Source organism: Carlito syrichta, unplaced genomic scaffold (genome assembly GCF_000164805.1).
Source record: "Carlito syrichta isolate Samal-C Ts95f unplaced genomic scaffold, Tarsius_syrichta-2.0.1 Scaffold315780, whole genome shotgun sequence".
NCBI lineage: Eukaryota > Metazoa > Chordata > Mammalia > Primates > Tarsiidae > Carlito > Carlito syrichta.
In genome coordinates, this window is record NW_007259876.1 from 95,810 (window position 1) to 123,523 (window position 27,714).

The 27,714-nt window shown below is 41.9% G+C and overlaps 1 protein-coding gene across 1 annotated transcript in view; it reads left to right on the forward strand.

The window, feature by feature from the left end:
* Positions 1-27,714, forward strand: part of LOC103275830 (putative adhesion G protein-coupled receptor E4P) — a 55,198-nt gene that overhangs the window by 13,424 nt on the left and 14,060 nt on the right. The window contains exons 4-8 of the mRNA XM_021706555.1: positions 1,701-1,823; positions 2,713-2,850; positions 5,943-6,025; positions 10,666-10,833; positions 12,631-12,825. Of these exons, the coding sequence (XP_021562230.1) occupies positions 1,701-1,823; positions 2,713-2,850; positions 5,943-6,025; positions 10,666-10,833; positions 12,631-12,825 (707 nt within the window). The remainder of the gene's footprint in view (positions 1-1,700; positions 1,824-2,712; positions 2,851-5,942; positions 6,026-10,665; positions 10,834-12,630; positions 12,826-27,714) is intronic.

Genomic DNA, 27,714 nt, shown 5'->3' on the forward strand with positions numbered 1-27,714 from the left:
ACATACGTGTGCAGGTATCTTTTTGATAGAGTGATTTGAGTTCTTCAGGATATATTCCCAATAGGGGGATTGCAGGGAGAAGGAGCCCTTTTCAAGAGACAAAGCATGGAGTCCTCGGTGCTTTCTTCCTGCTCCTTGGCTCTCCTAAGGGTTGTTCTCCTTCTCCATCATCACCATTATCATCTCCATGTACTTAGCTAAGCAAATTGCACATGCCATTGTACTCAATCTTCATGACAGTCCTACAAAGAGGGTATGCAAATCATCTCCACTTGACCAATGGTCCTCTAGGGAAGTGGCCGACTTAAGGTCATACAGCTGGTGGATGCTAGACTCTTCTCTTTCTTCCCCAAAGCCTGTGTCCTAAGTCATTTTGGGAAATACTTGCCTTTACCCTCAGTCTTGGTTTGGGCTCCCCACAAAAGAAGACACTGAGAACAAATCGTTTATCTGGTAGGTGAACCCAGGAACCACCAGCTGGGAGTGGGCAGGGATTCATTATTAAGCAGTATACATGAAGGCAGCTGGAGTTTGAGCCCTTGGGGAACTGTTGGACATGGTATGGAGCAGACACCTCAGATCAGTCCCCCAAAAAGCAAGGAAGCTGTTTTATTAAATTTTTTTTTAATTGTGGTAAAATATACATAACACAAAGTGTACCTTCTTAACCATTGCCAAGGCTATAGGTCAATGGCGTTAAACACATTTACATGGTTGGGTAACCATCACCACTCCATCTCCAGAACTTTCTCTCCTCTTCCCAAACTGCAACTCTGTCTCCATGAAACACTCACTCCCCTCTCTAGCACTGGGCACCCACCATTCCACTTTTTGTCTATGACTCAGATGACTTCAAAGACTTTCCTTAAGTGGAATCATACAGTGTTTGTCCTTTTGGGACTGGCTTATTTCACTGAGGATAATGTCCTCAAGATTCATTTACATTGTTGCATGTGTCCGAACTTCCTTCTTTTGAAAAGCTGGATAATATTCCATTGTATGGATGGATAGATGGGTCACATTTTGTTAATCCGTTCATTCATAGATGAGCAGATGAGTTACATAATTTTGACTATTATGAATAATGTTGCAACGAACATGAGTGTGCAGGTTTCTCTTCCATACCTGCTTTCAATTCACCGGAGGATATACCCAAAAGTGGGATTGCTGGATCATCTGGTAATTCTAACTTTTTATTTTTTATTTTGAGGAACTGCCATAATGTTTTCCATAGAGGCTACATCATCTTACATTCCCATCAGTGGTGCACAAGAATTCTGCTTTTTACCACATTCTCACCAGCACTTGACATTTCCTGCTTTTTAAAATAATCGCGAAGCTGTGGTTTTAACAGACAGCCTCCTGTCAGTCACTGACTTAGGGAGCTGCTCCTTGGAGGAAAGACATTGCTAATCTTCTGTATGCTGAACAAGGTAGACTCTGGTAGCCATAGGGAGCCCTCAAGCAAAGAAACACAGATGCTGGTGTTTGCAGGTCTACCAGACAAGAGTAGTGTTGGTGGCACTGTGAGCACTGTGCTCAGCAGTGGGCTGTGTGTAAAAAGGATGCCAACAGAAAATGTTTTCTTCCCAAGAAAGCGTTATTATGACCACAGCATCGGGTACATTGTAGATGCTCAATAAATACTTCTTGAATAAGTGAATGAGCAAGTGAATGAATGGGTTCTGTGTTTCCTGCAGTCTCCTGTACTCCATGCCCTAAGCATGCCTTCTGCTACAACAGCACCCACTGTGTTTGTGAAGATGGATTCCATTCCAGTTCTGGGAGGAAATACTTTTATGATCCCCATGAAAAATGTGAAGGTAAGGATGTTTATGATGTTTTAATTCAATCCCTCATTAGTGATTACTGTTCTGGTCCATATATCCTCTACCCAAAACACATAAACTCATGGCCCCCAAAAACTCATATCTCTGCATCAGACTAATTGACAGGGTACAGTTATTGGCCAGGTGTACTTGTCCCTTAATCCTTCAGATGGAGAGGACAGGTGTGAGTGCTTGGACCAGGGCACCTTCTGCCTATGGGTCTCCTGTCTGGGACCTCCACTCTAGTCCATCATGAGGGAAGGCTGAGATGGCTGAGACACAGGACACGCAAATATTGCATAAGCCTGGATTTAAGTAGTGTGATTCTTCCACCTGTCTTGAAATCTTTCCTTACAATGTGTTAACTTAGCTGCATTTATTCCCTTGCTATTCACTGTGTGTTTTAAGTTAATTTAACAGAGTGTGACTCACCATAAAAAAACAACAACAGCTTTTCATTCTTACTCCAGTGATTAGTCATATCACCTTTACCATATTCTAAAGCTCCATATGTTTTAGAATCCATTTCTGGACTTTTTAATCTGTTACACTGATCTATTTTTATTTATTCATGCGCCAGTGCCTCACTGTTATGTGAATAATGCTTTATGGTATGTGTGAATAATGCTTTATGGCATGTTTTAATGTCCCAGTTTATTGGTTCCCACTTTGCAGTTTTTTTCTGGCAATACATGTATGACAGCATTAGCTCATCTCACTCCATAAAATATGTGTAGATTTTTTTAAAATTGGGATTACACTGGATTTGTAAATAAACTTAGAGAAAACATTTATGAACAATGTTGGGCAATGGAGTTTCCATGGGCAAGGGAAATGGCATAGTTCTATGAAAATGAAAAACATATTTTCTCTTGATTCACAGATATTGATGAATGTGTGATTGGGCTGGCCAAGTGCCAGCCCAGAGCATATTGTAGCAATAAAATTGGAGGTTACAACTGCAACTGTGCGCCAAGTTGGTGGGATATATTTTCTTGGTTTAATCATCAAGACTGTTATGGTAAGAACCTCCAAATACTATTCCCATTATTAAAAGAAGTGGGAATTTGGAAGGAGACTCTGAGTGCTCTACCAATTTCAGGCCAGGATAAGAGAAAAAAGCTCTGTCTTAATCTTTAGTCCTCACCCTTTTGTTATCCTTGATGGTCTCTCCAAGGTCATCCAAGCCCCATGGCATCTGTCACCATCTCTATATACAGGGGCTGTCAAAAAAACTTACACACATTTTAGGAGATGTTATCTATGTATTACTTTTTGAAGTTGAATTAAGTTACGGTAGCAATGTGTAATATGATGTTCACCCAACCATGCTTCTGCTATTTTCTTTGACTGTCCTGCCTGTTGCGTGGTGATGCTAGCATTCATTTGATTAACACCATCTTTTGAGCGAATGTTATACTTAAAACGTGTACACCTTTTTTTGGCATTCCTGTAGATGCCTTCTGGATGTATGTCTCCAATAAGGGTCTCTCTTATTGAAGACACAAGACCAAGGGTAAAGATTTCCAAAATGACACCTCTATATTTCTTCTGAATTCCTCTACTAATTTACTTTTTTGAAATATCTGTCTGCCCATATACTAAAGCCCATGAGTTTACACAGATACCTCTGATTCCAGTTCAACATCAAGCCTTCCCGCTTTCCTTATTTGTAACTCTTCTCTCCAACAATGAGAAACCTGGCTGTCCCTATCCACAATTTATTTATTTATTTATTTATTTTTGAATTGGAGTCTCACTCCGTCGCCCAGACTGGAGTGCAGTGGCCACTCCCGGCCACCGCAGCCTCGACCTGCTGGGCTCCAGCGATCCTTCCACCTCAGCCTTCCGAGTAGCCAGAATTACAGGCATGCGCTACCACATCCGGCTGATTTTTTGATTTATTGTAGAGATGAGGTCTCGCTGCCCAGGCGGGTGTCGAACCCGCAGGCTCAGGCAATCCACTCACCTCAGCCTCACAATGTATTTATTTATTAGTTTAATAATATTATCATCCCACGCTTTGAGTTAGGTGAGTTGAATTTAAGAGCTGTCTCTCCCACTTACTAGCTGACTTTTGGCTAATGACTTTCCTTTTATGTCTCATTTGTAAATGAGAATAATAATGGTATCTACAGTGTTAGTTATGTGTTACTGCATAACACATTACCCCAAAGTGTCATGGCTTAAAGCAACACATATTTATTGCTTCATGATTTCTGTAGGTCAAACATTCAATGTGGCTTAGCTAGCTCCTTTTGATTTAGAGCCTATGACATCTGCAATCGAGGTATTGTCCAGGCTGTGATTTCATCTGGAGACTCGACTGGCAGGATCTGCTTTCAAGCTCATGCGTATGGTTGCAGGCAGAATTCAGTCCCTTCAGAGTGTTGGATGAAGCCCTCGGTTTATGTCTAGCATTTGGCTGGAGTCATCCCTCAGTTCCTAGAAATGTGGACCCCTATAACTTGCTTTATTAGAGCCAGCACATAAGGATAGCTGGAAAGAGAGTGTGAATAAGCTAGAAGTCATGGTCTTTTATAGCCTAATCTCAGATGTGATATCTTGTCACTTTGTTTGTATTCTGTTGATTAGAAATGAGTCTCTGTTCACTCTGACTGTTGAGGAATGATTAAAACAAAGGAAAGAAAAAAATAGAGAAATGAGCCTCTGCGGTCCAGCTCATAGTCAAGGAGAAGAGATTACACAAAGGCATGAAGACCAAGAGATAGGGATCACTGGGGGCCATTTCCAAATCCTGCTTACTGGGTTGGATGATGACCCCCAAATTCATGTCCACCTGAAACCTGTGAATGTAATTGCATTTGGAAACAGGGTCTTTGCCAACGTGATCAAGATGAAGTCATACTAAATTAGGGTGGGCCCTAAATCCCATAGGATTAGTGTCCTTATAAGAAGAGAGAGGGGTTGAGATCAGCCCGGGAACTTGGTGAGACCTCGTATCCACAACAATTTTTTTAAAAATCAGCCAGGCATGGTAGTGTGCACCTGTAGTTCCAGCTACTTGGAAGGCTGAGGCGGAAGGATCGCCGGAGCTCAGCAGGTTGAAGTTGGGTGGCCATGAGTGTGCCACTGCACTCCAGCCTGGGCGAGAGTGAGACTCCAACTAAAAAAAAAGAAAAGAAAAGAAAAGAAAAAAGAGAGAAATTTGGGCACAGAGACACAGACACACATGCAGAGGGAAGATGGCCATGTGAAGACAGAGGCAGAGATTGGAGTTAAGCTGCCGCAAGCTAAGGATTGCCAAAGATTGCTGGCCAACTCCAGAAACTAAAAGAAGCAAGACAAGATTTTCCTCTAGAACCCTCAGAGGGAGCCTGGCCCTGCTGGCACCTTGATTTGGTCTTCTTCCCTCCAGAACTGTGAGACAATACGTTTCTACTACTTTAAGCCGCTCACTTTATGGCACTAAGTTATGGCAGCCCTGGCAAACAAATACATCTTACCTACCCTTTTTGAATATTAATGCATGTGAAATAATTTGCACTCTAGGCATCCAGTAAGGCTCAAGAGATATTAGTGTTATGCCACATGAGTCTGTTTTGGAACATTCTGCACTTCCTTACATGAGACAGTGTATATGAAGGCACTTTCATAACGTGTAGACAAATGCTTCTACAATCTTAACTCATCAAATGCTGATTTCTTCAGAAAGGCTTTCATGCAACCTTGATGTGTTGGGGTTCTCCCCTCTCTACTCCCACGTCATCATATTATATCTATTAAGAGCATCACTTGTGATCACTTAATTATTTGCAATGATTCTCTTGTTTGCTTTCCTGCCAGGCTGCAAACTCCACAGGGAATACACTTTGTCTCTTTTACTAACCTGTATTCATATGATTTACCATTATGCCTGGTCTTGAGTAGGTACTCAACAAATGCTGTTGACTGATGCGTTGAACTGGAAGCCCTAGCTTAATTCCTTTTTAAAATTCTACTGCAGACTTCACTTTGGACTTCTTAGAGAGGAATTAGGATGGGCTACAAAAGTCTTAGAGAAAGATATAACTTGAGGGTGATTGACAAAGGGGTGTGAGGCGGGGTGTGTTTTCACCCATATCTCATTTAATGGCTACTTTTCTTCCGCAGGTGATGGAATTGATGATGAAGGCTCACCAGCAAAAGTGAACATCTGGGTGAGTAGAGTGAAGCCTGGGTTTGAGAAACAGCTGGCACTCTCCTACTCAAACGCTACCATGGGTCCCTATGATTTGACATATATCTTATAATCTAGGATGGAGTTATTCTATCCAGGGGTGATTTTGTCCTCTGTTCCAGGAGACTTCTGGCAATATCTTGGGATGCTTCTAGTTGTCACAATTGGGCAGGAGAGGCACACTACTGGCATCTCATATATAGAGACCAGGGATACTGTCCAACATCCTACAATACCCAGGGCAGTCTCCCACAACCAAGAACGATCTGGTCTCGGATGTCAACAAAGATCAAGAAAATCTGAAGTAGGGTGATGGTGTCTCAGCTGTCATTCAAAGACCAGAACCAAGAATCCAGAACCTCATTCCCACGTTTACCTAGGAACACCTTAATGAGTATTGCTGCCTTCCAGGCTCACCACACTACACTTGTGCATATTCCTGCTTTCTTATCCCTCCATGAGAGTTCACCTAATTACCTTTATTTCTTTGAAAGGAAAATCAAAGAAGAAATAGAAGCAAAGAGGAATTTGCTAGAGTGGCTACTCAATTACTCCAGAATGTGGAATTGAAAGTCTGGAATCAAACTTTCACCTCTCCAGGAAAGGGTGAAGATTCTACTTTTGATATAGGTAAGTGATGCAGTGTAGAGTGCTTATGACCATCATAGTGAGATCTGGATTCTGGTCTTCCAAAGAAGGGAAGGAATTCTTCATCGTGTTTCTTAGGCATGAGAAGTGAGTATGGCAGGACTCAATTTCTTAATGTTTTCAGTCTATGAAAGCAAGATGTGCAATAAGACAAAAGAGAAGACTTTTCTGGAAGCTGGAAATAACACCATGGATATCGACTGTGCTGATGCTTTCAAAGGAAGCACAACAGGTACTGTGTCTGTGATGAATTCTCTTGACTCCAAATTCTACACACCATAGTCTCATTTCTAGGTGATTGAGCCATGTGGTGGGAACTCACAAAATTTTCAAGGTAGGTAGATTATACATGGTGGAATGTAGAGACCTTCCTTGGTCATTGACCAGGCATCTAGGGAGATGAAATTGGATTCTCATGAGGAATGACAACTTTGTGATACCCACTGAGGTTCCAACAGGAATTCCTTGACGTGCTTCCTTCAAAGGGACAGGCTGACACATGCTCCGTTTCCATGTGACAGTCTGACAAGGCAACATTCAATGGTGCCAGGCTGCCTCAAACATTTCTTCCCTTGAGAAGTGTTTCATTAACACCCAGTTTGTCTTGCAAGTGAGCAAACTTGTTCTGTGAAAAGGATCAGAGAGTAAATGTTTTAGGCTTTTGAGGCCAGATGATCTTGGGCATAACTATTCAATTCTGCCATTGTATCATGAAGGCAACCATGGATGATATGTCAATGATGGAGTGTGGGTGTGTGCCCATAAAATTTGATTTAAAAAGCAGGTGGCAGGCTGGATGTAATCCTCATGCCATAGGTTACCACCCATCAACTTAAGTCTCTGCAAAGCACTGGCATGATGTCATTATTTCTCATTTATTTATCCATTTATTGCCCATTTCTCCTACTGCAATGCCAGTTCTCTGAGGACAGGGACTCTGTTTTGTTCACTGCTATATGCTGTCATGAAAAGCGTGTCTATGCATACAGTAGGTGCTCAAGAAATATTTAATGAAAGAACAAATAAAATGAATGAATTCATATAAACTATTTCAGAGAGAAAGACTGGGTCTTCACGAGAAGGAAATGCTTGCTGCATTTCCTGCAGACATTTCCTGGAGAGTGAGTTATCTTCACTCCTTACTATGAGCTGTAGGGTGGGAAATGGGAGGGAAAGTATCCAAAATGGGTTGATTTTTTTTAAAGGAGTAAATAATAATACAGGTGGCAAGTGACTTTGACCGAAATGACATGGAGGCACATGTATAAGTGCAGTTTGGGAAACACTTCATTGTGCCATGGAGCAACCTGTATGCATTAGACTTTTGCGGATTAAATTATCCTTTCATGAAAAGGGAAGGGAGGGGGAACGTGTGAAAGAACGAGAGTGAGGAAGGGGGAGAGAGAGAAAGGAGGGGAGAGAAAAGGAGGAAGAAAGAAAGAGAGGAGAGAGGGAGGGAGGGAGGAAGAGAGAGTATTAAATAGAATGGATCATCCTGCATACCTTTCTACCATGTTAGATCTCAGGGTGAGCTTGAGATGGAAGATGGGCGCGTGTGGCTTCCACAGCCCACCTGAGCTCCACCTGCCCTTTGGAAGGCAAGCATCTTGTCTTACGACTCTGACTGTGATGCCAGAAATCTCATATGCATTTTTACAACCTGCTGATGAGCGCATCTTGCACAGGATATGAGCATATTTGCTCTTATAAAGTGTGGTGCATTATCATATGAATTACGTAGACAAAAATCCTGCCTCCAAACCACACATAGTATATTAAACATCAAATAAAGGGATTTCAAAGGGCAGTTTTAACTATCGGTGTTTGCCTTTTGACCCTCACATAAAACATGTGTACTGTCCCCCCAAACTATGGGCACCCCCTAACAGTCTTCCTCTTCTATTTTTTTTCAGATAGAAATATAGTTGCCCTCATCACTTATGGATCGCTAGGGTATGTTCTGAATGGATCCTTTTTTAGTAACACAAGAGGGAAGCGGGAAGTAAAACTGAACTCCCATGTTGTGAGTGGCACCATTGGCTTGAAGGAAAAAGTTGCACTGTCTAAACCTGTGGTTCTGACTTTTCAACATACTCAGGTGAGCAAAACCCAATAATAATACAGGTGGCAAGTCATCTCTGTCGTGTCCTAAAGGGTGAGGGTGTATTATCAATTTGCCAGTAGGGGCAGAATACAAGTCTGATCATTCAGAGGTAAGAGAAATGACAAGAAATGTCGAGGCGCCTTCAGTAGTTAGGACAGCTATCACCAAAAAGCCAAAAGATAAGTACTGATGAGGACAAGTGGAAAAGCAAAGCCTTATAGAGCTGCTGATGGAAATGTAAACAGGTAACAGCCATTATGAAAAGCAATATGGCAGTATGGATGTTTCTCGAAAACTTATTAACAGAACATCCTATGATTCAGCGATCCCAGGTCTGAGTACATATTCAAAGGGATAGAAATGAGAATCTCAGAGAGATAACTATACTCTCAGATTGATGGCAGCATTATTCACAATAGCCAAGATATGGAAAACAATCTAAGTGCCTGTCAACAGATGAATGGGTAAAGAAATGTCATATAGGCTGGGCGTGGTGGCTCATGCCTGTAATCCCAGCCCTTTGGGAGACCAAGGTGGGAGGACTGTTTGAGCCCAGGAGTTTGAGGCCAGACTGGGCAACATAGCAAGACCTCAACTCTACGAAAAAAAAAATTAGCTAGGTGTGGTGGTAAGCTCCTGTCGTCCTGACGTCTTGAGAGGCAGAGGTGGAGAAATTGCCTGAGCTCGGGAGATTGAGGCTGCAGTGAGCTGTGAGTGTGCTACTGCCTTTCAGTTGGATGACAGAGTGAGACCCTGACTCAAAAAAAAAGAAATTATATATACATATACATATATATATATAAATATATATATATAAACTATTATTTCACCTTTAAAAAGTAAGAAATCTTGCCACCTGTGACAACAGGAATGATCCCGGAGGACTGCTTTCTTATGTATAATTAGCCAAACTAGAAAAAAATATTGCTTAATTTCATTTATATCTTGAGTCTTTAAAAAAAGTCAAATTCAAAATAACAAGGAGTAGAATGATGGTTACCAGGAGCTGAGTCGCAGGGAAAATGGGTCAATGGTGGTCAAAGGGTACAAAGTTTAAATTGCCAGATGAATAAGTACCTGGGACCTAATGTACCACATGGTGACTGTAGTTGATAATAATAAAGTGCTGTATACTTGAGACTTGCTGAGAGAGTGGATTGCAAGTGTCCTCATCACAAAATGAACAAACAGTGACTATGTGAGGTGATGGATGTGTGTGTTAGGTAAAACAGTGCTAATCATTTTATAATGTAGACATCTATCAAACCAGCGTGTCATCCACAATTATTGATTTGTCAATCACACCTCAGTAAAGCTTGGGACAAAAAAAAGCATGTCCAGGTACCCAGAGGTCACCTCAGTGGAAGCTAGTCTCACACTGAAGCCCAAAAGTCAAAGTAGGATGACATTGCTGAGTTTAGTGGGAGTTGGAGACAGGGAAAAGGGATTGTCCTTCAGGAAAAGGAGACAGCCTGGAGTAAAAAGGGCATCTGGAATAAACAACTGACTTCTCTCTCTTCTGTTACCCAATTATCTCTCACCAGTGTCCTTCATTGGTTCTATCAATGACTAGGATTCTCATGAGGCAACTCGTAAGGTCAATCTCTGGGTGCTGAGATTAGCCAGAGAAGGGCAGAATAAACCCCATATCAGATATTTGATATCTGAATATCATCAAACATTCAGATGATAATATTTAGAACCTATTGGGTGAACTGTTAAATTAAGATCATCTGTTTCTCTTTACATTTACATGTGGTGATGGGAGGCTCTCCCCTAAATGTGTTTTTTCAATCCAGTTTCTAACCCAATGCCTCACCCAATCCGGTTTCTAACCCAATGAACCCACATAGTTAAGAAACAAAACCAGGAAAGAACCTGCTTTCACACTGTTCTCTTTTCAGCCTGGTGGTGAAAAAACAAGACCTATCTGTGTCTACTGGGATGGATTCAAAGATGGGGGAAGTTGGTCCACGGAGGGCTGCTCTCACGTGTACAGCAACGACTCTTACACCAAGTGCAAGTGCTTCCACCTGTCCAGCTTCGCTGTTCTTTTGGCTCTTGCCCCCAAGGTACCGAGACTCATGGCCCCCTCCTGGGAACATGCCTGTGTCCAGGAAGCCATGAGATCATCCTCTGCATTTCTTTGAAAAGAACCCTAGGATAAAGAGTCAACTGGTAGTGGCTTCCTGGAGAAGGGATTCCAGAACTGGGGCAATGAAACGGAAATAAAACAGAAGTAGAGGCAGGAGTACTATCCAGTCATTTACAACTGTGAGCAACTGGATCTTATTCCCTCTGGGAGATCAGGAGAGTCAAGGTAGAACTCACATCTCAGAGTTGTTCTAACTGCATGGGGAGGGAGCTGGGGTATTTATACACCAACTCCCTTTAGTTTTTGATGAAGGTTGTGTCCAAGGGCTGTTAATTCTATGACATATCTATGAGTCTGGGTAGAGTGAATTCAAGCTACCAAGGGAAGCCCTCGAACATTGGCAGCCTCTACAGTGGTAAGTAGAGGTCTAGAGATCCCACAGGGGTCTGGCATCTAAACCATCTGTTACTCTGCAAGAGAAGATGACAACTGAACCTCCCTGGTCAGACCAGAAAGAAGGACACTGGCTGTCACAAATGACACAGCATCACCCTCTGCCCTTCCCAGGTCTCAATCACGTTTGGGATAGCTTAGGTTTACAAAAATGTATTGACCATCTCTGCCAATTTCTTTTTAGCTCTCATTGATTGAACATTTACTGCATGACAACCATTGTGCTACAAGCTTCAGATGAATGACCTCCTTGTATTACTTATCAAGTGCCTATTATATGCCAGGCAGTCTTCTAGGCCTTGAGAATACAACAGGGAGCAAGATAGGTGAAGAAAATTTCATGCTGGGTGTGGTGGCTCACACTTGGAATCCCAGCACTTGGGAGACCAAGGAGGAAGAATTGCTTGAGCTCAGGGGCTCAAAACCAGCCCAGGCAACATAGCAAGACCTTTTCTCTACAAAAAGTAAAAAAATTGGGCAGGCATCGTGCTGTGTACAGTGTAGTCCCAGCTACTTGGTCATATAGCCACTGCTTGGAGGGCTGAGGCAGAAGGAGTGCCTGAACTCAGGAGGTCGAGATTCCAGTGAGCCATGATTGTGCCACTGCACTCCAGCCTGGGAGACAGAGTGACATACCAACTCAAAAAAAATCAGCCTTCATAGAGATAACTTTTGAGTGCTGTGCTCTCCAACGGAATCGCTAGACACATGCAACCATTGAGCACTTGAAAGTGGTTGGCACAACTGAAGAACCAAATTCTTAACCTTATTTTGTTTTAATTGATTTAAATTTTAAAACTGAAGCAGTGTAAAACATTTTTCTGTTAAATGCAACTTTACTGTTTGGTAGGCCTACATTTCACTTGCACCACCAAAAATACAGTGTCTGAATTGAGATGTGTACCAAGCATAAAATACAGGTTGGATCTCAAAGGCTTAATATGAAAAAAAAAAGAATGTGGCAAATTATTTACGTTTATATTGAATATACGTTCAGATGATAATATCTTGAACCTATTGGGTGAACTGTTAAATTAAGTTCACCTGTTTCTCTTTACATTTGTTAACGTGACTACTAGAAAATTTAAATTACACATGAGCTCCTTGTCTAATTTCTACTAGATAGCACTGGTCTAGTTGTATTTGTTTTTGCACATTCCTGTGTGGTAGATGCCATTATTGTCCCGATTGTGAAGAAGGGAACACCAAGTCTTAGAGAAGTGAAGTCGTTTGTTTCAGGGGCTGAACTAGGATGCCCTTCTGATGGAAAATAGCGGCACAGTTGGAAGTTATAATGGAGTTCTCCTTGGGTGACTTGCAGGAGGACCCTGTGCTGACCATCATCACCTACGTGGGGCTGGTCATCTCTCTGCTGTGCCTGTTCCTGGCATTTCTCACCTTCCTCCTGTGCCGGCCCATCCAGAACACCAGCACCTCCCTCCACCTACAGCTCTCCCTCTGCCTCTTCCTGGCCCACCTCCTCTTCCTCACGGGCATCAACAGAACTGAGCCTCAGGTAGGCAACTCAAACTATTGCCTCATTGTCATGATCAATCTAGACATCTTATCTTACAACAAGATGGGGAGAGGGGTATTAATCAGCAGTAGGGAGAAATGCACACATCGCCATTTCAGCTCTCCTCCTGTATAACTTTGAACAAGACCTTTAGTTTTGGAGGGACCATTGCAGAGTGATTGACTGTCAGACTGCTGGCAGTAGATGGGGTTACAGAGGTTGCTGTAATGATCAACTCCAAAATGTCAGAGGCTTAGCACAATACAAGTTCATTTTTGCCGTATGTTCAGTAGAGGATCACTAAACAGATTTGCAGTGTCTCTTCTCCATCCTCAGGCTGATGGCGGCTCTGTCGTTTTCACTGTGTAGCCTCCAAGGTCATCCTTTCCATTTTAGCCAACTGGGAGGGGGCAAATAACATGGCAGAGTCCCATGGGGGGGTGTCAATATGGGCCACACCAGGAAGTTGTTCACATCACTTTTCCCTACATTCTATTGGCTAGAACTCAGTCACATGGTCACAACTACTGCAAGGGCTTCGGGGAAATGTAGTCTCTGGCTAGGAAGCCACTTCCCAGTGACAAATCTACCACTCTGGGGTTGGGGGTGGTGGAAAGGCTTGAATTTTTGATGGACAATGGTTTGCTGCAATGGTTTGCTCTTGAATCTTAGCTCTTCATCTTGCTTGCTATATGACCTTGTTGAAGTGACTTCCCCTTTTTATTTATTTGAATTTGTTCTTTAAGGTGACAAATACATACTGTATAATTTTTGTGTACAACATGTTGTTTTAAGCATGTTGGCTCAGCCTGTAATCCCACGCTTTGGGGGCTGAGGTGAGTGGATTGTCTGAGCCCGCGGGTTTGAGACCCACCTGGGCAACTTGGCGAGACCCCATCTCTACAATAAATAAAAAAAATCAACCAGGCATGGCAACGCAAGCCTGTAATTCCGGCTACTCGGAAGGCTGAGGCGGAGGGATCGCCTGTGCCCAGTGGGTCGAGGCTGCAGTGGCCGGGAGCAGCCACTGCACTCTAGTCGGGGTTACAGAGTGAGACTCCAACTCAAAAACAAACAAACAAACATGTTGTTTTAAAAGATGTATATATTGTGAAATTGCTCAAGTGATGGAATTAACATTTGGATCACCTCTTATATTTATTCTTTTTTATTATTATTCTTTGTCTAGAATACTTAAAATCTAGTCTTTCAGCTGTTTTAAAGAATACAATATATTATTGTCATGTAACTGTGGTCACTATGTTTTACAATAGATCTCTTCTGACTTCCCCTTTTAAAACTTCCTCTTTGAGTCATCATAATATCCTGGAAGATTTGGAGATAGATGTTCTCCAAAGCTTTTTTAACCCTAGAACACAATGTTCCCACAGCTAGAAAGTTATGAAAGCATTGTTTGTTTTTTCCTGATAAATAGTATCATTTCATGGTTAAGACTAAGTGTAATCTCCGAAGACAGTCTGAGTTCAATTGGTTCAAATTCAATTTTATTTATTTATTTTACTACCTGTGTAATTCTGGGCCAGATTTTAACCCTTCTGGGCCTTATTTGAAAATAGGTAGAGATTGGTAAACCACAGCCCTCAGGTCAAATCTAGTCCACCCTCTCTTTTTGTAGATAAACTTCTACTGAAACACACCCACATCTATTCATTTACACATTGCCTGTGACTACTTTTATGCTACAATGGCAGAGCTGTGTAGTTGCAATAGAGACTGAATTACAAAGCCTAAAATTTTCACAATCTGACCCCTTAAAAGACTTGTCCCAGGGTATTGCAATAATGGTATGAGTTAATATTTATACAGCAATTTGATCAGTGCTCATTCATTATTAAGTGCTCAGAGATCACTGGTTACTACTCTGATAAAAAAAATTTTTTTTTTGAGTTGGAGTCTCACTCTGTCGCCCAGACTAGAGTGCAGTGGCCGCTCCCAGCCACCGCAGCCTTGATCCGCTGGACTCCAGTGGTCCTTCCACCTCAGCCTTCCAAGTAGCCGGAATTACAGACACGTGCTACCACGCCCGGCTGATTTTTTTATTTATTGTAGAGATGAGGTTTCGCCAGTTGCCCAGGCTGTTCTCGAACTGATAAAATTTTTAAATTTGATGTTTTCAAGAGCTGTGAAAATATTATTCTGTTTAAGATGGAAATAACTTAGTCACCTTGAACATATTTTGCTCTTATAAGATGTCATATATGAGGCTCTAAAATGCTACATCCTATTTATTTATTCACTTGCTGAATATTCACAAAATACACATGGTATTTCACCAAAACATATACTGTGATTTAGGCAAACTATTTCAATTACTTTCCCCACAGAGGTCACAACTTAGAAAGATGTGATAAGCCTGGACGTGGTAGCTCACACCAGTAACCCCAGTATTTTGGGAGGCCGAAGCTGGTGGATTGCTTGAGCCCAGGAGTTCGAAACCGGCCTGGGCAGCATAGTAAGACCCTATCTTTACCAGAAATCAAATAATTGACTGGGCATGGTGGTACAAGCCAGTAGTCCCAGCTACTCGGGGGACTGAGGCAGAAGGATTGCCTGAGCCCAGGAAGTCAAGGTTGCGTGAGCAGTGGTCCTGCCACTGTACTCCAGCCCGGGTGACAGAATGAAGCCTAGACTTAAAAAAACAAAAACAAACAAAACAAAACAAAACCGAAAAGAAAAGTGTGATGGATTACAGAAAAATATCATTCATATGCAGAGTTGCAGTAAAGGACCAGGAAGACACCACTTGTGTTCTTCTGGGTTTTACAGAAGACTCCAATGTGAAGAAAATATCTCAGTGGCAATCAGGTGTTAGGTGGGTGTGGCTGAGACATTATATTTGCTGAACATTAAAAAAGACAGTCTGCTTTTCTGAGCCTCCCTACAGGAGGTAAGGGCCATGTGACTTATTCTGACCAATAGAATGTCAAAGGAAGTGGTGAGTATCACGATAATGTAGGATAGTGAAAAGCCTGCAGAATCCCTCAGTTCATGCTGTTCCCCTGCCATGTCAGCAATAAAACCACATGCTGAGACAGAAAGAAGATAGAAACAGACTGGATTCCTGAGTCACCACTTGGAAGTGAGCAGACACCAAACTGGAAGTGAGTTTTGCTTATGCAACAAACATTATGAAAGCCATCAAGGTTAATTTGTTACTGCAATGTAACTCAGCCTATATGACTACCATTCCTCAAGCAAAGGGAAAATATCCCAGGTAGAGAGGACACATGTACAGAGACCCCGTGGAAACAGGAATTGTGGCACATTTTGGAATCTGAAAGTGATTTGGAATGTCTGCAACAAGAAGGAGGAATAGATAAATTATAGTTGGAGTGGAAAGGCAACCTCATTACAAAAGGATTGAGGGGTTTGAGGGAAATAATGAACCATGGAAATAGTTAAGAGAGAAGTGGCTACAACCAAATGACCTTGATGTAACATCTTGTTATATATTAACCTTCTTCCTTCTCTTTCTTATCTCCTGTTATGGGTTGAATTGTGTCCCATGAAATTCATGTCTTACCCCATAATACCCTAGAATGTGATTGTGTTTGGAGCGGATGTTTTAAAGAGGTAATTAAGTTAAAACAAGAGTGGACCCTGATCCAGTATAAATAGTGTCCTTATAAAAAGAGGAGATTAGGACACAGACACATGCAGAGAGCAGTTCGTGTAAAGACACAGGGAGAAGACAGCTATTTACAAGCCAAGGGGAGAGGCCTCAGAAGGAACCAGCCCTGATGACACTTGGTCATTTTTCAGAACATTTCTGTTGTGGATGTCACCCAGACTGCAATTTTTCTTATGGCAACCTTAGCAAACCAATCCAATTAAAGATTCTTTTTCGTTGTTTTGGGGTTTTTTTCTGTTTTCTTTTTTTCTTTCATATTCTTTTTTTGAGTTGAGTCTCACTCCGTCGCCCAGACTGGAGTGCAGTGGCATGATCACAGCTCACCACAGCCTTGACCTCCTGGGCTCAGGTGATCCTCCCACCTCAGCTTTCTGAGTAGCTGGGACTACTGGTACAAGCCACAGGTACAAGGCTAATATTTTGATTTTTTTTTTTTTTTTTTGAGTTGGAGTCTCACTCCGTCGCCCAGACTGGAGTGCAGTGGCCGCTCCCGGCCACCGCAGCCTCGACCTGCTGGGCTCTGGCGATCCTTCCGCCTCAGCCTTCCGAGTAGCCGGAATTACAGGCACGCGCTACCACGCCCGGCTGATTTTTTGATTTATTGTAGAGATGAGGTCTCGCTGCCCAGGCGGGTCTCGAACCCGTGGGCTCAGGCAATCTATTCACCTCAGCCTCCCAAAGGCGCGGGATTACAGGCTGAGCCACTGAGCCTGGCTTGATTTTTTTTAAAAGCAGGATTCATTGAGAGGAAAGAAAAGATCCCACAATGGGAGGGGGCCCAAAAGGGTTACCCCCTGTTTTGATTTTTTTGTAGAGATGAGATCTTGTTATGTTGCCCAGGCTGGTCTTAAACTGGAAACCATCCTCCTGCCTTGGCCTCCCAAAGTGCCAGGATTATAGGCGTGAGCCACCATGCCTGGCCTAAGCATCTTTCATAATTGTTGCTCTTTCATAAGCATTGATTTCCTCAATGAATTACAGTCATAAGATATTCTGCATTTGCATATCATATTGGAGGAAGAAAAGAGAAATTATATCTTTAAGTAATTGAGCACACAAAATTATATGTGCATTTATATCACTGGATTTTTGTACCATTAAGGGTTTCTTTCTATTAGGGTATCAGCATAATAAAGGATTAATTTATTAAATCAATTATATGCTATTTTATTTACAAAGTGCTGGAGCTACAATAAGCAATACAGTATGAGGACTCTGACTTCAAAAAGCACACATTCTAACGGATATGTGTGAGAGAGAAATGGTAAAATAATAATCGTGTTCAGGTCTCACTTATGAGTGAGAATACTGGTATTCAGTTCTTTGTTTCTGTTATAGATCACTAAGTATGATTATCTTCAACTCCATCCAGTTTGCTGTGAAGTCCATGATTTTGTTCTTTTTTATGACTGTGTAATATTCCCTTGTATATATGTGCCACATTTTCTTTATCCAGTCCACTTTCATCATACCCTACATCTCTATAATAAAAGTTATAAAATAAAAAATAATATTGACAATACAGAAATAATAATCTACCTTTAGTTTACACATTAAGAACTGGAGACTTTGGGAGCATAAGAATTTTTTTTCTGAGTCACGTGGGCGCTATGTAGCGAAATCAGGACATGAGTCTAGATTTGTTTAATGATGAAGCTTCAGACATTTGTACAGCTAACTGAAGATTTGGGAACAGACTTTATAGAGAAGACCGTTGTGAGGTTCTCAAAGGACAAATCAGAGTCTACTGGTTCAAGAACAGGAAGAGAGTCCGTCCAGGCAGGTAAAATCATGTGCCTGGAGGATTAAAGCATGAAAGAGCTTAGCACGTTGGAGGAATGGTAAATACTTCACATCCATGCCTTAACTCCATTCTGTTTTCAGGCTCATGCAGACATCATGAATCAATTATGCCTTTTCTTCCATCCAAGTACTAACTAGGCCCGTGCTTTAACTCCATCCTCAGGCCCATGCAGACATCATCAATCAATTGTGACTTTTCTCCCATCCAAGTACTAACCAGACCCAACCCTGCTTAGCTTCCAAGATCAGATGAGATTGGACATGTTCAGGGTGTTATAGACAGCTGTGACTTTTCTTACTAAATCTTGTTATCTTTCTCAACACAATATGCCAGGAAGTTATTACCGATCCAGTTGGAATTGGAATCTAAAAATAAAAATCCATTCCTGGAGACATGGAAGAATGTTGGGGAGGTTGTGAAGACAGTGTTGGAGTCAGAATGTCAAAAGTTAAGATTAGATTTTATTTTCTGGGAGGACCAACCTCTTCTGCCAAAGGCCTGATAGCAAATATGTTTAGTGGACTGACACCACTGCTGCACTCTGCCACTGTAGCATGAAAACAGCCCCAGCTGGAAGTAAATGAATGGGTGTGACGATGTGTCAATAATACTTTATTTCAATAAACCAATCATCTGCAAGAACGGGCCCAAAGCCAGGGCTCTCCTATCCCTACCCGAGGCAACGGTGATCCAGGGGGGAAACTTCAAGCTGGGAACAAAGGGAGACACTTTTTAATTTCATTGTGGAATTTTGGGGATACATGTGAGGATGAACAACATAAGCAAAGTGCATGCAGGTGAGGACTTCTAGTGGGCCCTCTCTCCCCTGAGAGTGGACCTGGTACACATTTTAGGACAACAGGAGTGGACAGTGAGGATAAACCGGAGTGAGCTAAAACCGACAGCAGAAAGAGCAGTGATGAAGCTATTAATAGCCTGAGTAAGAGGGAGTAAAAATATAAGCCACGTTGGAGGAAGTGGAACAGATTCAAAAAATTATTTAAAGTGGAGATGGTCAGCCTCGGGGCCCCAATGGATAGGGAGAAGTTGTGCGCATGGGAGAAAGCAGAAATAAGGATGAATCTGAGGTTCCCAGTTTGGGAGTTTGGGTAGATGGGTGGTGATGTCATTAACCAAGCAAGAGAAAGAGGAATGGACTTGGAGCAGAAAAGATAACAAATGTACATTTAAATTGGTTAGTTAGAGGTGCTGGTAAGACATGAGTTGAGATGTGCAACAGACAATCGGAAACAGGAATTCTGAGCCCAGGAGAGATTGGAATGAGAGAGAGTGGTATTGGAGTTTTCTACCTAAAGGAGGCCATTCAAGCTCCAGAAATAGATATGAGAGTCCCGGGACAGTGTGATGTGATTAAAAGATGGAGCTCTGGACCAGGTGTCAGGGCCCACGCCTATAAGCCAGCACTTTGGGAGTCTGGGGTGGGAGGATCGCTTGAGGCCCGGAGTTCGAGACCAGCCTGGGCAGCATAGTAAGACCTTGACTCTACAAAAAAAAAATTGGCCAGTCATGGTGGCATATGCCTGTAGTCCCAACTACTTGGAAGGCTGAGGTAGGAGGATCGCTTGAACCTAGGAGTTGGAAGCTGCAGTGAGCTATGATTGTGCCACTGCACTCCGGCATGGGTGACAAAGCAAGATTCTGTCTCCAAAAAGGGGGAGGGAGGGGTGGAGCTCTGCAGAGGACCAACATATAAAGATTGGGAAGAGGAAGATATACAAAAAGACTAAGAGATAAGCAGTATGAAAATTCCTGGCAGACGGGTATCCTGAATATCAAAGGAGGGGAAGTGCCAATGAGGCTGACCAAATTCTGCCAAGACAGTAGTGAAGAGACTGCTGGATTTGGTAAGTAGGAAGTTGTGCAACTCAGGGTTCTCTAGGGGAACAGAAACAGGGGGGCGTGTGTGTTTATAGAAGGTCTTTTCAAAGAATTAGCTCACAGATGCAAGTTGGCAAGTTCAAAATCTACAAGGTGGGCAGACAGGCTGGGCACTCACGGAAGAGCCCATGTTGTAGTTCAGGTCTACAGCTGTCTGCTGGCATAATTCCTTCTCATCCAGGGGGAAGCTCAGCCTTTGTTTTATTCAGGCCCTCCCCTGATTGGATGAGGCCCCCCTCTGCCGTGATGGAGAGCAGTCTGCTGTACTCAAGGTCCACTAATTAAAATGTTAGCCTCATCCACTGACCTGGTATGGTGGCTCACGCCTGTAATCCCAGCACTTTGGGAGGCCAAGGTGGGAGAATTGCTTGAACCCAGGAGTTCAAGACCATCCTAGACACAAAGCAAGATCCTATCTCTAAAAATAATTTTTTAAAAATGAGCCAAGTGTGGTGGCATGCACCAGTAGTCTCAGCTACTCAGGAGGCTGAGGCTGAAGGATCAACTGAGCTAAGGAGGTTGAGGTGCTATGTTGAGCCATGATTGTGCCATTACACTCCATTCTGGGTGACAGAGTAAGACACCATCTCAAAACACACACACACACACACACACACACACACACACACAATGTTAAATGCATCCAAATGCACCCTGACAGAAACATCTTGAATGTTTGATCACATATCTGGACACCATGGCCCAGGCAAGTTGACACATAAAATTAAACAACACAGAGGCAAAAAAAAAAAAAAAAAAAAAAAAAAAAGGAATGCTGCTAAATCAGAAAAGTGAGTTTACCTTTTAGGCAGGAAGTTAGTAGGATGCTGTGAAATGAATTATTTGACCATGAAGTTCTTTTATTTATTCAGTCCCAATGTTATAGTTTCCACAGAATAGAGAAGATTTATTATGAATTGGTGCAAGTTAAGGCAATTAAAAAAACTATTTGGTAACTATTCAGGTTATAAGACTAATCTTGTCCCCATCTACTTGTTAATGACAATTTCCTTTGCTGTCAAAATGTTTTACTTCCTATATGATATATCATCCTTTTAATATATTGTAGAATTCGACACAATAACATTTTGTTACAATTTTTTATTCTATGTTCACGGGGGTTGGTTTTCATCTGTGGTTTCTTTTCATAAAAGGTATTTGCCTGGTTTTGGTATCAGGATAATTCTGTTCTTACAGAATGAGTTGGAAAGTGATTCTTCTCTTTTGTTTTATTTTTAAAATGTGTAGAATTGGGGTTATTTCTTCCATATTCACAAGAAATAGTTTTCTTCAGTTTTATTTTCTTGTGATGTCTTTGTCCAGTTTGGGTTTTCAGGGTGATACTGGTTGCGTGGAATGAGTTAAGAAGTGTTTCCTTCTTTTTGTTTTCTGGAAGAGTTTACAAAGAATTTGTGTTACTTCTTCTCTAAATGGTTGACAGAATTCACCAGGGAAACCAGCTGGGCCTGACTGTATTTTGTTTATTTTGTACTCCCCATTTTTCTGCTTATCATGCTTCTCATGGCTTGTTCTACCTTTTGAACCTATGGCATACATTGACAATAACTGAGTTCGCATCACCGTTTACTAAATTCTATCACCTGTGTCTGTTTCTATAGGTTGATTTCTTTTTTTTCTGGCTGGTTTTTATCTGCTTTTATGCATGCCTGCTGGTTTTTGATTGAATGCCACCCTTAGTGAATTTTACATTATGAGTGCTAGATCTTTTAAAAAATTTTTTCTTTAAATATTTCTGGGCTTTGTGGCAGACACATCATTAAGGGACTTAGAAATCATTGGATCCCTTTAAGTCTCGGTTTTAAGGCTGGATAAGGTAGTTACAGAATTCTCTTTCTCCTTGGGGTAAATTGGCCCCACTAATGATGTCATACTCTCATGACCATTTCACCCGGAGCTCTGTAAATTGAAAGGTCCACCACTCTGGATAGCAGAACAAGGTGTTCCCAGTCCTGTGTGAATTTAGACTGCCCTGTCTGCTCATTTCTAAGGAAATTCCCTCATTTGGGTTAGGTTTGTTGCAAGCCTGTACTGATAAATACCCAAAGATTTGGGTGGGGGGGAGAAATCCCCTGTCTATCTCTCTTCTTCTCTCCTTCCCCACACCCTCAGCAGCTTCCTCCTCTGTGGTCATAATTCTCTGTGCCTCATACGTTCTAGCTAACTTGGTCTCAAACTAGTTTTCCAGAGCAGTTATAGCAAAGGTTCAAGACCTGGTGACTTAAACAATGGAAGTTTATGTCTCATGGTTCTAGGGGCCAGGAGTCTAACATCTATGTGTTGGCAGGGTAGGGTCCTCTAGGGACAGTGAGGGAGAATCCATTCCATGTCTCCTTCCTGGCTTCTGGTTGTTTCTGGAAATCTTGGCTGTTCTTTGGTGTGCAGAAGCATCACCTCCATCTCCGTCTTCATCTTCACGTGACATTTTTCTTGAGCGTGTGTCTGTGTTCAGATCTCCCTTGTCTTTCTTTTTTTTTGTTTTTTGGTGGTTTTTTTGAGTTGGAATCTCACTCTGTGGCCCAGACTGGAGTGCAGTGGCTGCTCCCGGCCACCGCAGCCTCAAACTGCCGGACTCTAGCGATCCTTCCGCCTCAGCCTTCCAAGTAGCAGGAACTACAGGCGCGCGCTACCACACCCAGCTAATTTTTTTGATTTATTGTAGAGATGAGGTCTCGCTGCCCAGGTGGCTCTCGAACCCTCGGGCTCAGGTGATCCACTCACCTCAGTCTCCCAAAGGCGCGGGATTACAGGCTGAGCCACCGAGCCCGGCTCCCTTGTCTTTCTTTCTAACTTTCTTTCCTTCCTTCCTTCCTTCCTTCCTTCCTTCCTTCCTTCCTTCCTTCCTTCCTTCCTTCCTTCCTTCCTTCCTTCCTCCCTCCCTCCCTCCCTCTCTCTCTTTCTTTCTTTCTCTCTCTCCTTCCCTTTTTGAATCAGGGCCACACCCTGTTGCCCAGGCTGGAGTGCAGTGGCATGATCACAACCATCATGGTTCGCTGCAGCCTCAACCTCCTGGGCTCAGGTGATCCTCCCTCCTCCGTCTCCCAAGTAGGTGGAACTACAGGCGTACACCACCATGTCTGGCTAGTTTTGTTTGGCTTTGTTTTGTTTTTGTAGAGACGAAGTTTTGCTATGTTACCCAGGCTGGTCTCAAACTCCTGGCCTCAAGCAATCCACCCACCTCGACCTCCCAAAGTGCTGGGATTGCAGGCGTGAGCCACTGTGCCAAGCCCCTCTCTCCCTTCTCTAGGATGTCAGTCATATTGGGTTTAGGGGCCCACCCTAGTCCAATGTGACCTTAAGTAATTATGAGTATCTTCAAGGCCATTCTCCCAAATTAGTCCACATTCTGAGATAAGGGACGTTAGGACTTCAGCATAAGAATTTGGGGAAGGAAGACATGATTCAACCCATAATAGTCCCTTTCAACTCTGAACTTTATTTCCTCAGTTCAGCATGACTCCTGGATTTTTTTTGGGCGGTTACCCCTCTATGGACAATGACCTAGAAATACTCTTCATGCAGTGAGTAGGAGGCCTGAGAAAGTTACTTCATGTGTGTTCCTCCTTTTAGAGTGCGTTATAAATATAATAAGTATGTACTACCTATTGAACAATATTTGTAACTCATAATCTTATTTATGCTATTCAGCATTTAAGTCATTTTTTTGTTTTGTTTGAGTCAGAGTTTCACTCTCTTGCCCAAGCTGGAATGCAGTGGCGTGATCACAGCTCACCACAGCCTCAACCTTCTGGGCTCAAGGATCCTTCTGCCTCAGCCTCCTGAGTAACTGACTCTAGGCATGTGCCACCGCCTGGCTAGTTTTTTAAATTTTTTGTAGAAATGAGGTCTCGCTTATTGCCCAGGCTGGTCTTGAACTCCTGGCCTCAAGTGATCCTCCCACCTCACCTCTCAAAGTGCTAGAATTACTGGTATGAGCCACTGTGCCTGGTTAGCATTGAAAGTGTTTAAGGCAGGAAGATAAATCAGTCCTTGTTATTCTATCATGACTAGAAATGGAAGTATTATTACTTACATGGAATGCAAAACTGTGTGTCTGTGAACATGTATGAAGAATTATATAAAAAATCAGAAAGCATGATTCCTTTTTTTTTTTTTTTTTGAGTTGGAGTCTCACTCTGTTGCCCAGGCTGGAGTGCAGTGGCATGCTCACAGCCACCCCAGTGTCAACTTGCTGGGCTCTGCTGATCCTTCTGCCTCCGCCTTCCAAGTAGCCGGAGCTACAGGTGCACACTACCACGCCCGGCTAATTTTTGATTTATTGTAGAGACAAGGTTGCCTGGGCTGGTCTCGAACCATGGGCTCAGGCAATCCACTCACCTCAGCCTCCCAAAGTGCTGGGATTACAGGCTGAGCCACTGAGCCTGGCCAGAAAGCATGATGTCTATAAAAGCATATTCATTTGCTCTGGCTGCCATGACAAAGTACCACAGACTGTGTGGCTTCAACAATAGGCATTTAGTTCCTCACAGTTCTGGTGGCTGGAAGGCTAAGATCAGAGTGCCAGCAGGGTTGGTTTCTTTCAAGATCTCCCTCCTTGGCTTGTAGACAATCATCTTCTCCCTGGATCTTCACATGGTCTTTTCTCAGTGTCTGTGTCCTAATATCCTCTTCTTGTACATACATAAATTGTGTTGGATTACAGTCCACACATCTGACCTTAAATTTAATGACCTCTTGCAAAGCCCTATCTCCAAGACGTCACATTCTGTGGCACTAGGGATTAGAACTTCAGCATATGAATTTGGAAGGACACAATTCAGCCCATAACAAAGGAATAATGATTGTATTCAACCACGTAACAACTTAAAGGATACCAGGACCACCTAGACACCCAAACTTTATCTGCACGCAGGTTACTTATGTACTTAATCCTGAGTTGTACATCCCTATAATAAAATACAGTTTAAAAAAAAATCTCTTCTGATGTAAGTAAACCATACTGGGTTTTCTCTTCATATCAGGCAACAAACCTAAGCCCTGATTCCCAAGATGATAAAACCCCACTATGATTTATGTTTTCAGAATGTTTTTACCTACAATTTTATTGTAAAGGCAAACTTGAATAAAATACAAGCTTTTTTCATAGTTTCTAAACATCAATATAATATAGAATACTGTTCATACTTCAGTGAGAGGTCATTGGAAATCTTTAAGTTGGTAAATTAATCACTAGTTCTTTTTTTTATATGAGAAAAGGCATACAGATTCTGATTGGTACAGAATCATGAGAGCCTTCAGAATGAAGACCCCTTTCACAAGTTTTCAAGAAGACTCTTGATGAATTCAAGAGATCTAATGTATAGCATGGTAACCGCAGTTAATAACAATATATTGCCTACTTAAAAACAGCTAAGAGAGCAGCTATTAAATGGTTTTTTTTTAATTTTTTTATTATAAAGATGTGGGGTACAATTCAGGGTTAGGTATGTAAACGTTGATTATGCAGGTACCCTTGTTTTTATCACAAAAAAAATAAGTATGTGAGGTGATAATAGTTACTTAGGTTGATTTAATTATGAACCAACATGAACACATACAGGGGTGCCAAAAAAGTGTAAATATATTTTAAGTATCATGTTTGAGCAAAAGACGGCTTGAATCAAATGAATGCTAGTGTCACCAGGCAACAGGCAGAACAGTGAAAGAAAACAGCAGAGGCATGGTTGAGCGAATGTCATGCTACACATTGCTATAATAATTTAATTCATCTTTGAACATTAATACATAGATAACATCCCTTAAAATGTGCATGCATTTTTTTGGCACCCCTGTATGACAAGACATCACATTGTACACCATAAATCTATACGAGTTTTGTCAATTATACCTACAGAAAAGTACAACTTTCAAAATTAAAAATAATAATATCTTGTATACTTGAAATTTTCTAGCAGAGTAGACTATAGGTTTTCCTACAGTACACACAAAAATGATAGCTATATGAGGTGATGGGTATGTTAATTAGTTTGATTGTGGGATCATCACACAAGGTAAACATCATGTTTTGAACCTTAGATATATGTAATTTTTTATTTGTCAGTCATACCTCAACATAGCAGGAACAATTTCTTTTAAAAGACACTTAATGGCTGCATCATACTCCACTGTGCCTATGTGCCACATTTGTTTTATTTTATTTTATATATTTTAAAGATGTGAAGTACAATTCACATTTTTAAAAATCTAGTCCACTGTCAATGGGCAACAGGGTTGGTTCCATGTTTTTGCTATAGTGAGTAGTGCTGCAATAAACCTGAGTGTGCAAGTATCTTTTCTGTAAAATGATTTGAGTTCCTCCGGATATATTCTCAGAAGGGGGATTGCTGGGTCATATGTGAGATCAATTTCTAGTTCTTTTAAAAATCACCACACTGTTTTCCATAGAGGTTGAACTAGTTTGCATTCCCACCCACAGAATAGACATGTTTCCCTCTTCTCCGTAGCCTCACCAGCATGTGGTTTTGATTTACATTACGGCCTTCTCAGCAAATTGGATGGATTTAGACTCAGTGGTCTATCAGACTCAGTGGTCTATCACAGAAACAAAGAACTGAATGCTGTATGTTCTCGTAAGTGGGTCCTGAACCTTTATCACCATAATGCAAGAGAGGTATCGGCAAGTCTCAAGAAACTGTGCTGGGAGTGAGGGGGTGGGAAGACACATCACATCACTAAGGGTACCTGACCCTCCACCCGGGGAGGTGAGGACCAGTTGCAGGCCCAAACTTCACCTGCATGTAGACCACTTAGGTACCTAATCCTGACTCACACCCCACATCTTTATAATAAAATAAAGATTTTTAAAACCCACTTTATTAACTAAAGGAGATCTAGAAGTATTTTAGCCATTCAATTTAAAACATTCTGCTGTGGGAGAGAAACATCACAACCCAGTGTCACCTAGGATGGTAGGATTTCTTCTTCCGATGGAATAATAATTACATATAATGCAATATATACTGCATATATGTATATGCCGTATGGCTTAGCTAGTTTAGGAAAGTGCTTTAAAAAAGGAGATACTATGAAAAAGGGATTGGCAGTAGTGGGAAACTGCCAAGGGAGGGAAGCACACCTCATCAACAAGAGTACATTAAGCATGATGAACATTTGTATACCTAACCCTGAATTGTACCCCACAAAAGAAAAGAAAAAAAGGTGGTACTTGAGATGTGTCTAGATCAGAAGCAGAAATACGTTTTTTTTTAAATTTTCAATTTTGAAGACGTGGGATACAATTCAGGGTTTGGTATATAAGTGTTTATTATGTAGGTACCCTTGTTGATGAGGTGTGTTTCCTCTCTCCTGGCAGTTTCTTACTACTGCTAATCCCACCACCCCCCTCCCCTGACAGTTTCCAACTACTGCCAATCCCCTTCTTATAGTATTATGATCATTGTTCAAGGTCCGCTTCTGAGTGAGCACATGTGGTATTGGGTTCTTTGTTTCTGTGACAGATCACTCAGTATGATAGACTCTAAGTCTGCCCAACTTG